The sequence below is a fragment of the Gouania willdenowi genome, chromosome 7 (genome assembly GCF_900634775.1).
Source record: "Gouania willdenowi chromosome 7, fGouWil2.1, whole genome shotgun sequence".
NCBI lineage: Eukaryota > Metazoa > Chordata > Actinopteri > Blenniiformes > Gobiesocidae > Gouania > Gouania willdenowi.
This window is the reverse complement of record NC_041050.1, coordinates 6,649,762-6,664,182: the sequence shown is the minus strand read 5'-3', so window position 1 is coordinate 6,664,182 and position 14,421 is coordinate 6,649,762. Positions and strand designations below refer to the sequence as shown.

The 14,421-nt window shown below is 36.5% G+C and overlaps 1 protein-coding gene across 1 annotated transcript in view; it reads left to right on the top strand.

Moving 5' to 3' along the window:
• The window catches only part of LOC114467366 (fibulin-2-like), a 47,215-nt gene that overhangs the window by 31,110 nt on the left and 1,684 nt on the right, over nt 1-14,421 (top strand). The window contains exons 9-16 of the mRNA XM_028453587.1: nt 3,628-3,762; nt 6,091-6,228; nt 8,370-8,510; nt 9,239-9,367; nt 10,344-10,469; nt 10,851-10,967; nt 11,052-11,180; nt 12,630-12,753. Coding sequence (XP_028309388.1) covers nt 3,628-3,762; nt 6,091-6,228; nt 8,370-8,510; nt 9,239-9,367; nt 10,344-10,469; nt 10,851-10,967; nt 11,052-11,180; nt 12,630-12,753 — 1,039 coding nt within the window. The remainder of the gene's footprint in view (nt 1-3,627; nt 3,763-6,090; nt 6,229-8,369; nt 8,511-9,238; nt 9,368-10,343; nt 10,470-10,850; nt 10,968-11,051; nt 11,181-12,629; nt 12,754-14,421) is intronic.

Here is a 14,421-nt window from a genome sequence, read left to right as displayed (position 1 = left end):
ACCTTCTGGGGAACGTGTTGCCACTTCTGGCTCATTGAAGCGTAGCGTTGGTGAGATCCAGCCACAGTACGGCTTAATCCTCTCTGGTCTCAACTATCTAAGAGAAATACAAATGAAGACATGCCAGTAAAGATCACAAATACGTTTTAAAAAGCCAAAATGTAGATTTGTCTTAATATGGTTATGTTTTTTTTGTTCTTGAGAAATAAAAGATTCTTGTGGTTTAATCCTCTCTGAGCTGCTTCACCTCCATGTTCCTGCTCTGTGTCTCAGGAGGTGCTGAGGTCTAAACAGAAGCTCAGAGAGAACAGAGTTTATTGAACAGAGCTTTTAAAATGAGTTACCGCTGCACACCAGACAAGCTCCTTCACTGTCTATTTTTAAAATTAATTTTAAAATAATTGTTTTTGACCCAGCTTGAGGCTTTGCTCCTGTTTTATTATCTCTTTATTATCTTTATAGTTTTTTTTTACCTTATGTTATTAGGTTTTCATTTCTCTTTATGAACAGCATTTTGTTTCAGCTGTCGTTGCTGAAGTGCTCGATAAATAAAATTGAGTTGGGTCGAGTTTGGCAGAGTGGAGTCGAGATGAAGATTTACACCTGAAAGACTTGTTCTCATTCTTCAAATGGCAAAATTACAATTATAATGTGATTATATTTTTAACTGTAATTGAAAAAAAATCTGTTGCTGTTGTAATCATTAATTGAATTGTAATTGAGTTCAGATAATTGACTTTGTAATTGTAATTGGCATGGAAATTCTATAAAAACTGCCAATTACAATTGAATTAAGCGCAAACCTGGGGAACCATGTTACAGTTCTATGGCTTACACATACGTAGTTAACAATTATTAAAATATGTTGCAGATCAACTTTACCTGTCATTTCTCTTCAGGATCATTTTACCATTTAAAAAAATTGAAATCTAGGGATATACTGATATCAAGAAATATTAATAGCAATATTTTAATGGATAAGGAAGCACAACAAGGGACAACCAAGAGAAGAAAAACAAATTAGATGATAGATCATTTTTCTTTAGTGTATTTTACGGCTGAAACTGATCCGTTATCATAAGAGATGCTAACAGAAAGCTAACACAAAAGGAAGGTTAAGTTTTATGGGGTTATTTAATAAAGTATCAAATATTGTAATTAATTGTAATTGAACTTTAGCAATTGAGAACATAATTATAATTGACTTTCAGGAGAAAAATTATAATTGTAATTTTATTTCTAACTGGAAAAAAATGCCAGTCACCCCATTACATATTTGAATTGTAAACTCAAACAGATTTGAATAATGTCGTGCTGTAACGAGTTCGGGCATAGAAAAACTCTGGATCGGGCTGAATTGGAATGTGGATTCTACTCCGACGCCTTACTGCACGTGTCAAACTCATGGCCCGGGGGCCAAATGCGGCCCTTTGGAGCATCCACAGTTTACCCGGTGCTTATATCGCCTCATTGCAGTCATTTTTAATGTTAAACTGTTGAAAAAACTTAAAATTCTAACAAAACCTTCCATTTTTCTCAAATTATTACATAATATTTCCCTTATTCAAATAGAAATTGGTCACAAAATCGAGGACATTTAAAGTGGACTGATATCTGTCACTTATTGCTTGGATATTCTTGGTTTCTTACATATTTTGTGTTTTATGTGTACGTAGAAGTGCAAACTAGGGCACAATAATGTTGAAATTACTTGTTTTCTGTGGCCCACTTAAGATCAAACTGCTCCGTATTTGGCCCCTGAACTAAAATGAGTTTGACACCCCCGACTTACTACTTCTCAGGTCAAGGAGTGAATTGCTCCATCCATCCATCCATCCATTTTCTTCCACTTATCCGTTGCCGGGTTACGGAACTGCTGTACTACTTGACAATTGTTTGTAATGAAGGATAATGGCACTTTGCTTGACATGCCACTTGTGGTGACTGATGGGGTTATCCAGATGCCTTAGACCAGTGGTTCCCAAACTTTCCACAGTCCCGTACCCCTTCAGACATTTAAGCTGAAGCCATGTACCCCTACCGCTACACACTTATAAAAACATATTAATTTAATGCATTGTTTTTCATCCTTGGGGTCGTAACCCCATGTTGGGTCGCCTGGAATTAAAATGGGGTCCTAAAATGTCTAAAAACGTCTAATAAAAATAAATACTGATTAAAAACAAAAATGTTTTATTTATTACTTTTTCACATTATAACACCACACACAAAACAATCTGAAACAACTATATTTTATACTTTCACTTTATCAAATATAAATCTAGTTCAAATAAAATGCAGTATAAAAATATCTGCGCTGTCGTTTTGTGCACTAATTCTGGCAACAACAAATATGATCAAAAGCTAATTCTAGACAGAAAGAAAAAAGTCTAGAGACGCCAAAAGAGTGTGATATTAAAATGGGGTCATGGTCCAAAAAAGTTGTGATGTAATGTCACATACAATGTATAAAGTTTGTCTCTGAATTTTACCTATCCTGTTGAGGAACAATATATAGTAATAATAGTCATAATAAATATAATAATATGTCTAACATCAGCTAATGTGTAATTTGTGGCAATGCATGGAGGCTCCTGACTGCTGCTCGAGTTATATTATTATATACATTATTATTATGTTATTATTAATAATTTTTAAATTTTTTGTATTAATGTACCCTCTATGATAATTTGCGTACCCCTGGGGGTACCCGTACCCCACTTTGGGAAGCTAGGCCTTAGACAGTCCTGGCCAAATAAAGTCTCCAGTAGGGCTGGTCAAAAAAATCGATATATATATATATTATTTTTTTTATTTATTTATTTATTTATTTTTTGAGATTTAAAAAAAAAAAATTCCACCACAGTTTTTTCGGACAATTTTTATTTTACAAATTTGAATAAAAAAAAATTTAATTAATTAAAAAAAAAAAAAAAAAAAAATATATATATATATATATATATATATATAGTCTGCTGTCATTTTTAAGTGCATTGAAAAATTCAAATTTTTTTTTTAAAAAATGAGAGATTTTTTAAAAGATTTTTTCTTTTAGGCTAAATCACCCAGCCCTAGTCTCCAGTCTTTCCCTCATCGGCACCTTCAGATTTACAGAGGATCTACATCCCTAATCCTCTCCCGTTGAGGTTTTTCCTCCTGTTTCTGAACTGACTCTTATTCAGAAGGATGATCCAAACTTCCCATGCATTATCACGTTATTACTTATAAAGTTCATACACATGCACCCATTATTGTGAACTTTATCGTGAGACAATTGACTGCTCCTCCGTCTAAGCTTCCTCCCAGGAGTCGTATCTCCAAGTTAATCCGCAACCACTGGCGTGTCACAGTTTGACAGCAGCTTCAACTGTAGTGTAGTATAAAGAAGAGATCAGGGTTGTGGGAAAAAAAAAAAAAAAAAATCTCATTGTGTGGGTTTTTACACCCTCTGCTCTCAGTCCTTATCGCTGTAGGACGGCTGCTGACTGTTACTCACAAACCGTGTCATACCAGATGTCTGTTTGCGCTTTGTGAAACACATTCTCAGCTTGTCATTGTTTACTCTCCGTCTTTCTCCCTCACACACACAAACAAACGCACTTTGGTTCTGTTCTCTTCAACATTCAGACGTAAACGAGTGCTTGTTGTCCGCACACACCTGCCAGTTGGACGAGCGCTGCGTCAACACGGTGGGGAGCTACGTCTGTCAGCGACTGATCACCTGTCCTCCTGGATATCACATCAACAACGACATTTGTGAAGGTACATTACACGGTATCAGCGTGAACCACAAACGTTCCCTTCCACCTACAGACAGACCATGGTGCATTTGTATGGGACCATGTTGTTGACAATGATTTAGACGCAACAACGCCTGCTGTCCTTGATAAAGTCGTAGAGTCTTGATAACAAAGACCTTCGGAACTCGTCACCACCTGGGACCAATCTGTGTAAAGTTTGCATGTTTTCTCCAGTTTACCCCGTTATTTTGAACTTGTGTGTGCTTTCAATCTCACTTAGGGCTTCTAACTCCCCCTTCCCCCTGCCATGATCATAATTAGCTGAGTTTATACATGATATTTACAGCTAGGAGAAACTCAAAGCTTCCAAAATTCAATCCATAAGTTACGGAAAGGAGGCGGTGATGTAATTTTTTTTGAGATGTCTCGAATTCACGGAACCTGGAGTTTTTCCAACACTTGTAAATGTCATTGAAATCCGTGAAAATGATAAAGTTCACTTTTAATTTGAAACGCCTTCATTGATAAACAATATAACAGGTTGATTTGATGAGATTATTGCAGTGTGACTGAGGATCGGCCGCATTATGTCCGAGTCACAGTTAAAAGCAGCCAAAAACAGCGCCGCTGCACAGATTTTTGGACTTACGCACATGGGAGAATAGAGTGCTTGAAAAGAAGTTGATTTTGAGTCTTAAGTTAACTATAAATATTATTGATGATATATTCTTACAGTAGTTTTAGCAACAAAGAAAAAGTTGTGGGAATAAATGAAACCTTAACATATTTTCTAATGCATATTACACACTGTTAGGTTTAATAACATGCTCCATATACAGTATAGGTCTCCACATACAGCTGGTGGAACAGGTAGAATGATACAGTATAAGGTTCAGTGGGTAAATCCAGGAATACGGCTGCAGTGGAGCGTTTCACCTTGCTATGTTTCTTAAGCTCTTCAATGTCAACAGAAGTAAAGTCAATCTCTTAAATGTATCCAGCTCCCTGCTTCTTCTTCTTCTTCTTCTCTCTCCATTTCCTCTGGTGTCACTCAGCTTCCTCACCAATTTTGTGTCGTGGGCAAGACGTGTAATCACTGCTACCTGCTGCTTGGAGACTCACTGTCGGAGTTGGTTTAGCTGTCAGCAATTACAGCAGAAAAAACAGCAAATCTACGTTAAATTCATTACGCGTTACACCTCATGGCATCCATTGGGATGAGGAATGTAAAACCTCGGTCACTGTTTCATAGATTAAGACAGGAAATTCATGTTAAACAGTGTGTTCTATCTTATTGTTAAAAATGTGTACAAATGGAAAATAAATCAAAATCTACATGTTAAATGTAAATGTAAATCTAAATGTTAAATCTAAATGTAAATCTAAATGTTAGATGTAATCTAAATGTTAAATGTAAATCCAAATGTTAAATCTAACCACTTTGATAATTTACCTTTACACTTGGTGAGTGATTTAACAATTAGATTTAAAATTTAGATTTACAATTAACATTTATATTTAAATTTAACATTTCGACTTACATTTACATTTAACATTTAGATTTACATTTAACGATTAGATTTAGATTGAACATTTGGATTTACATTTACATTTAGATTTAGATCGAACATTTAGATTTACATTTACATTTAACAATTAGATTTTGATTGAACATTTAGATTGAACATTTGGATTTAGATTCAACATTTAGATTTAAATTTATAATTTAACATTTAACATTTAGATTGAGATTCAACATTTCGTGTGTACACATTTTTAATGTGTACACACGAAAAACATTTTATTAATGTGTTCATGTGTACACCTAAATTATATACATAATGATATAGAACATGCTGTTTTACATGGATTTCTGTCTCACATGAAAGAAAAATGAACTAAATGTTAGGAAAGTGAGTAAAATTAGTTTTTACATTCGGCACCCCATACTCGGAGGTTGTTATTTCTCTCCAGTCGTGCTTCAACAGATGTGCAGGGTTGAGTGACAGTATGTGAATCCCTTGGCAGGCAGGTGTTAAAGGACTCACTGTTCACACATCAGCACATCTGTATTCTAATGCTTTGACTCTCGATGTGTTCATCGCCTTCTATTCACTACATTTCATTCAGCCTGCTCTGCTTTTAACAAGATACGGATAAGGGTTACTGAATCGCAAAGCAATTATCCTTTCTCCAGATTATTTTTCTCTGCAGCTTCTCAGAGAAACCTGTGATCTGAGACTTTTTGCCATTTAACGACCACATTGCCCCCCAGTGGTGAAATCAGACAATGCACATGATCCGTTCTTCGCCTCTCATTGACAGACTCATTCTTCTTCTTCTCCCACAGACATCAATGAGTGTGTGCAGGGAAGCCACAACTGTGGCGCTGACTTTGAGTGTGTGAACACTGAGGGCTCATTCAGATGTAATCCCAAACCTCGTTGTCCTGCAGGATTTCATCGAGACTCGCAGGGAAACTGTAACGGTGAGAAAAGACACAGACGGGATTTTAAGTTTGGAAATATCACATCAATTTATAAGCTGACAAATCAAAATATGGAATTTTTTTTTTTTTTTTTTAATAGTTGAAACATAAGGTAAAATAAGTGCATTTCCCCCCCCACACTAGGGCTGGGCAATATATCAAAATTAATGATATATAAAGTTTTCTATTTTTATCGATATATTTTTATTTTATAGCTCATTTTGTATTCAAATACTAATTTTTAGGAGTTGCTGCGTTCTCTCCTTCTCAAAAGAGCTTGAAAATCACAGATTAATTACTAAGTGCGTCCTAACCCAGACCTTCCCATAAACAAGCCACACTACAGAACTCACTCACACGTGCTGTCCCTTAGAGGAGAAAAAGCCAAAAGTGGCACATATTGTGCAGCTGTTTGTTAATAAATATGTCTGCGTGGCATTTTCAAACTGCAAATTTAATCTAGATTAGTTTTTTTTCTGGTCAGACTTTATTTAAATTTAAAATATCAAGATTCATATTGTATATCGCCATTTTGAGAAAAAATATCCAGATATGAGTTTTAGTTTATATCTCCCAGCCCTAAACCAACATACTCGTATATTATACTTTATTTAATTTAATAAACTTATCTGTAACATTTTGAAACCATTGTTTATGCAGATTTTATGCTTTTTAAATTATTTTTAGCTCCAGCAAGGAGCTAATATTTTCACCCCCATTTGTTCATTTGTTTTTCTCTTTTGCAGGATTAAGTCAAATGTAAAATTTTATCCAAAAATAGACCTTACACCAGTGTTTTTCAACCTTTTTTTTTTGGATTGTGACCCCATTTTTATATCTAGCGACCCCAAAGATCTTTTTTTTCATTCCAGAATTCGTTTTTAATCACGTTTGTTATACTGTATTATTATGTTGCCAGGATTAGTGACAAGTTGTGCCAGCTCAGATATTTTTTTTTTTACTGCATTTTAATTAAAATTAGAAGAACTACATTTAGATTTGACAAAATGAAAGTATAGAATACAGATTATGTTTTGTTTTAATTTGAAAAAAATAAATATATACTGTATATATTTTATTATTTAGAAGACATTTCAGGCGACCCTTTTAAACACCAGGCGACCCCACATGGGATCTGGACCCTAAGATTGAAAAACGCTGCCTTACACCATGGGAGATTCCAATGCATTTTGAATTTCAGGGCATGCAGATTAATATACTGACTCTGGTTCAGTTTAAAAAATCTAAAAGTCTTTATCTCTCATCTTTGGCGAAGTTTAAAAAAATTCATATCTCAGTTTGTAATGACCAATATTTATGAAATTAGACTCGAAAAAATGAGGTTGGTCATTCATTTGGACCTGAATGATAATGGTGCCATCACTGATCCAGATAACAGCAAATATATACAAACAGTTTATTCAAAAGCCTTTTTCTTTCCTCTGTTAATGCTCAGATTGGTCATTATTGCAAATGCTGACAGGAATGTTGATGATGTGGCCCCCAGATTTAAAAAAAATCCCATTTTTGTGGTCGCCGCAGTGATGAAAGTGTTGTTCCTCTTCTGCTGTAAGACCTCTTCTTCTTTAGACGTACAAAGACAAAAATCCCTGCAGGTGAATTTCAGTGTGTGTGAAGATATACAGTATTCTGCTACAGTGTGCAGGTGAATCAGTGCTGCTGCAGTAACGGGGGGGGGGGGGGGGGGGGGGGGGGGGGGGGGGGGGGGGGGGGGGGGGGGGGGGGTTAAATGCCACACAGACAGGAGATCACAGAAGTAGCTGTTAGGGGTTGCAGAGGGGTGGATAAAAGCCGATCCTCTGGTACAAACTGATGCTGTGGAATTAGCCCCTAGGGGCAGGAACTGGGGCATGTCGAGGCAGCAGACACAACTATAAAAGCTGTGTAAAATGAAATCCTCTGAAAAATAGGAAAAATTGGCAAAAATCGTCAGAAAGACGCACATGAACAAACAACAAAGTAATCCTGGGGAATGCATCGCTTTGATGTGCTCGCCTCACACTGTGGCTAACGTGCTGCTCTCATCTCACTCGTGCTTCACCTTTTGTACCTTAGAGAGGTTTTCTTTCTCTTGTCTTACCTTTCTTCACCTTCATCTCATTCCCTCCATCTCATGCCAGACCTTGATGAGTGCGGCGCTTTGACCCAGCCGTGCAGTCCAGGCTTTAACTGCATCAACACAGTGGGATCCTTCATGTGCCAGAGGAAGATCATGTGTAGTCGTGGCTATCATGCCAACCCTGAAGGCTCCAGGTGTATTGGTAAGAATTGGAATTTTGTCCATAAAGCCTGTGTGTAATCCAATTACATGTTTTTAATATGAAAGGTCAGCAGAGTTACATGCAGAGGGATTTATTTGTTTGGTATTTAACAAATGGACAATTAGGATGAACTGGTGATCATTCCAGGGTGCATCAGCCTTAGATCATGGGTGTCAAACTCAAGGCCCGCGGGCAAATTTCGGCCCGTCAGAGCTTCCAGTTTGGACTGTTGGAAGATTTTGCTGAAAGGGAAAATTAAATTAAAAACCTTATTTGTGAAATGTTATTTTATGGGCCAAAATAGATTAAACCAAGCCTTTTTAATCAGGAAAAAACAAGAATTTTAGCACAATTGTACTTATGTTGGCATTAATTGATGTAAATGTATTTATCTGCTTAAAAGTGAAAAAGTGAACAGTGATACACAAATGATATTAATATTTCATTTATTCAGACAAACTATTTTCATGAAATTGTAGATAACATAACAGTAGATGTTATGATGGTTAATTGTGTTAATTTTAAATTAACATACAGCTCAGTTCCAAATCTCTAACAGCATGCATTACACCGTCAATGCATTTAGAGTTGTTTACACCTGGAAGTATCAAAAATAGGGAAGAAATTACAGTAATACAGTATTTTTCTGGAATATAATGATTAAAAAATGCCAAGATGAACAATGACGGTTTTTTAGTTTTTGTTTTGTTTTGTTTTGCGTGCTGTAGATGTGGATGAGTGTCAGAGCAGCCTTCATCGATGTGGAGACGGACAGATTTGCCATAATTTACCCGGATCCTATCGCTGTGAATGTCAACCTGGCTACCAGTTCGATTCATTCAGCAGGATGTGCATGGGTATGACGAACTTCACTGGAGAAAATTGTGGTTTTTTTCTTTCTATGAAATAATGGAAAAAGAAAAATTGCTCTTCATTGAAATTTCCCTATTTCATTCACCACCCTGTTTGTTCTGGCACTGTAACACACCCACCTCTCTCTTCTGTCATGCAACTAAATCAATTGTAGAAAAATCAGTCCCAGTTCACAAATTTGTTTTTTTTTTTTCTTCAAAAGTCTTTTTATGAGACATTTTTTGGCATTCAATTAACAAAGTTTTCCACATTTGGTACAGTAATTACATGCATAAAAAAACTAAAAAACAAACAAAAGGCAACAACAAAGAAATAACAGGATAAATAAACAGGTAATTTAAAAAGTAGAACAATTAGTTTAAACTGGCAAATTATGGGCATGGCAAATCGTAAATGTGGTTAAATTGGCAAAAATAAGCATGAAATATGGTGAAAAAAGGTTAAAAGTGACAATAATGGGTCAACATGTTTGTCATTATGTGGGAAAAGAGTTTATACGTGTTGAAAATGTCATGAAAGTAGAAATAATTTGCAGAAAACGCATTGAAATTTGATGGAGAAGTGGCAGAAATGGGAACAAAAATAAGAAAAAATGATAGGTTAAAATATGGCAAGTTTTGTGTTGTTGCATAAAAAGGGTAAAAATAAGCAAAAATTGGATCAAATTGTTCAAAAAAATTATTCTTAGTTTCTTGAAGGTATCTGGCAACCTTCTCCCCATGTCTTGTGATCTCAAATGGGGAGCTGACCCCAAGGTTGAGAACCCCTGGTCTAGACTACTAGCAGACAGATGGTCCCCTGTTGTTGACATCCACACAAACATGCACAGGCTTTCAGATGAACATCACACACACACACACACACACGCGCTTGATTTCCCAGGTCTTTTTTACACACAGAGCTGCTTTAATGCAACATGCCGTTAGCGTGATGTAATGATGCATCTGTTTTTCCTCTCAGATGTGAACGAGTGTTGGCGTTACCCGGGCCGACTGTGTCCTCAGACCTGTGAGAACACCCCTGGTTCCTACCAGTGCTCGTGTACCACTGGTTTCAGCTTATCTAGCGATGGCAAGAACTGCGAAGGTGTGTTCAACCCTGTCTCAATGTGTGCGTGCGTGTTGGTGTGTGTGTGTGCGTGTGTATCGGCTCGTGCATGCCGATGCATGCTAGAGTGAACTGTAGGTGAAAATATGCATGTGCACATTAGCTGGGGCACTAAGTGAGCGTGTGTCCTTGCCAAGGACTGAGCAGATATTAGTGTGCATCAAAGAAGAAGAAGGTGGTTGGGTGCATCTGTGTATTGTGCTCTATGTCATGCCTTCGAGCTGGAACCACTAAAAACATAATTGGCCGTATAACAACATTTTGGTTTAAACGTAGGGATGAAAACATGGAAAATTCTTTCATCAAGTGTATTTGGAGCATAATGAGCTTCAACCTGTAATTTTTTTTTTTTTTTTTTAGATGTGAATGAATGTGTGGCCAACCCGTGCAGTCAGGAGTGTGCCAACATCTATGGCTCCTACCAGTGTTACTGCAGACAGGGCTACTACCTCAGAGAGGATGGCCACTCCTGTGAAGGTGCGCCCCACTCACAACTCATTTTAATGTTTTGTAGCAAATAGATTCTGTTTCTATGGTTTCCTCATCACTCTTTGTCCTCAGATATTGATGAATGCACCCAGAGCGTTGGGCATCTGTGCACCTACAAGTGTGTGAACGTTCCTGGCAGTTACCAGTGCGCCTGTCCTGAATACGGATACACCATGTCTCCAAACGGACGATCCTGCATAGGTTAATAACTCACATGCATGCAGTCACTGTACTGAAAGTTCATTTAGAGCAGTGGTTCTCAACCTTTAACAGCCCGCGACCCTGGTGCCAGAGACCGGGGACCCCCACTGTAGTCATGTGGAAACAGGGCCATCTATAAGGGGGAATAAAGGAGAGAGCTTTTTGGGGCTCATCCATAAAGTCAGCAAAATGATGGTCCATTGTTCTATGAATCTGTGATAACCACATTTATTTATTCATCTGAATAATATCCACTGTTATCCAGGAAAGTTATTATTTGCACCATAGTATATAGTCATCTTAAAGATGCAAATCCTTGTTTTAATCAGAAACAAAATGGGTTAAAAGTGACCAAAAATGGTGGAAAATGTGGTGAAATGTGATTTTTAAAAACCACAGGAATTGGTTCGTGGTTGCAAATTAGAGTGGCCAAAATGGACAGAAAAAGTGGTAAAAAGGGTTCAAAGTGTCAATCTTGGAACAATTAGTAGAAATAATTAATTTAAATTGGCAAATAATAGGCATGGCAAATTATGGATGGGGTTAAATTGGCAAAAATAAGCACGAAGTATGGTGAAAATAGGTTAAAAGTGACAATAATGGGTCAATATATGCAACATTAGGTGGGAAAAGTGGTGGAAAGGGTTTATAAGTGCCGAAAATGTCTTGAGAGTGGAAAAAGATTTGCAGAAAAGGCATTGAAATTTGATGGAGTAGTGGCAGAAATGGGAGCAATGTTGCAAAAATGCAGTAAAAGGAGCAAAAATATGGCAAGAAAAAGTGATGAAAGTTGGTTAGAATATGGAAAGTTTGATATCGTTTCTTGAAGGTCACTTCTGGCGACCCCCTCCCAGTGTCTCGCGACCGATCCGACCCCAAGGTTAAGAACCCCTGATCTAGAGAATGTGTCAAACTCGAGGCCTGGGGGCCAAATCCAGCCCTTTGGAGCATCCAATTAGGCCCGTACGAATATTTGCAGGGGCTCACAGTTTTCCCGGTGCTTATATTTCATGATTAAAGACATTTTTAATGTTAAACTGTTAGAAAACCTCAAAATTCTTACATGTACACAACATTATTACATAATATTTCCCTTAATTATATAGAAGTTGGTCACAAAATCTAGGAAATTTAAAGTGAAGATCCTGTTGGGACTGATATCTATCATAGTTATTGCTTTGATATAGTCGGTTTCTTACATTGTTTGTGTTTTATGTGTACGTAGAAGTGTAAACTAGGGCACAATAATGTTTAAATTACAATGTTTCCTGCTTAAAATCTGTGGCCTGCCTGAGATTAAACTGCTCCGTATTTGGCCCGAGCTAAAGTGTTTTGTTTGATTTCCGTACAGTAAAGCTTCTTAAGAAATGGTAACAGGTGATTTGAAACATCTCAATATGTTGATATTATTTGTTTTTTTTCCTACCTCTGCGACCGTGTGATCTCCAGACATCGACGAGTGCATCACCAGAGCTCATAACTGCACTTTGGACGAAACCTGCTACAACATACAAGGAGGACATCGCTGCCTTGCTCTTACCTGCCCTCCTAATTACCGCAAAGTCTCTGACACGTAAGTTTAAAAATACACCTCCACACCCATATTGTACTTTTGTAAATAAAATGCTGCTGTGCAACTAGGCAATTTCAGATGAAATTAGGCAATCCTTAGCAACGAGCAAGACGTGCAAGTGCAAGACGTTGAAAATAAGGTGGAATTCTTATGTGTATTTTACATCAGTTGAGGGTTGAATTCTCCAACAAATCAACATGTCAAACACATAATTAACTATTTCACGATGGAAACTCCTTTGTGTCACTGAGGTAATGAACACATGGAAACATTTAAAGGAAGATTTTATACAGATGTCAACAATTGAGTCATCAAGGGAAAAAAATCCAAAAATACATATACTGCATCTAGACAGGATGATGTCCGTCATTTATTTTTATATATGATTTATTGGCTCCATAAGTGAAAAACTGATGTTTAAAAATGCCATTTTTGCATAAGAGCGAATTTTAAAATGCTATTAAATAGGGACGTAACGATTAATCGTAAGGCAGTTAAAAATCGTTTCATAGGTATCACGATTCACATCGATACTGTGAAAATGTAATCGTAGTACTTTTTTTAAAGAAGTGTTGGCGGCAGGCAGAATCTGCTAATACTTTCTTTCTGGCCGCCTTCTATTCTTAAATATGTTAATAAATGATTCCTTACCCCTTTAGCACCGAAAAAATCTCTGTAATATTACGTGAATATCTGTAAAAGTCACGTTTTTCTATTAGCTCTGTCTGCTAGCATAGCATCTCTTCTTCACTGCAAGATATCTGCATGCCAACCGACCACTGGGTTACCAGCGCCCTCTACTGGTCCAAACAAATATCTGACCTACATACAGTGAAATGACTGTTTTTTTTTTTTTAAGTCCAGTTGTTAAGGCACAAAATACATTTTCCGTTGCACTTTTAAAAAGAAAAGGAACTATCATGTAGTTTTGCATTGTTTACTATAGAACCAGAATTTTAATGAATAAGCTTCTTCTTCATTTGTATTATTCCTTTATTTATTTCATTCAAGATTTATTTTTAGTTAAATTGCATTGTTTTGAATAGTTCATCTAGGTATTCTTCTGACAATGAAAAATAAAACGAAAACAGTATGGTTTTTTTTATAGTTTTTTTCCCCAAAAAAATAAAGGAATATTTTTCAATCATCATATGTCTACAGTCCCATTTTGTAAAATAAATTGTGAGAGAATCGTATCGTGTACCCAGTATAGTGAATCGAATCATATCGGGAGTTGAGTGAATTGTTACAATCCTACTATTAAATAAGAATCTGATTTTGAGAGGAAATGTGGATATTTTATAAACATCGTCTACCATGACTCCAGAATTTTTTCTTCTTCTATTTTAATGCACATTGAAATTGTATACGTATACATCACTGTTTACACTCAAACATGCAAATGTTTATTACTGCTATGTGTTCAATTAGCAAATGTTTGGTCGATTTATTTTTTCAAAATAAGAGAGATTGTTTCTCAATGAAAATGTCAGTGGGCTAAATTTTTAAATCGAACAAGCGATAATTCTGATAATCCTTCTGTGGTTCCTCTCTGCTTTTTTACTGTGTCCGCCTCCTACTCCAGGTGTTGCTGATTAATTCAATTCAATTCAACTTTTTTTGTATAGTGCAAATTACAACAAAGTCACTTGCTTTGACTGGTTGGGG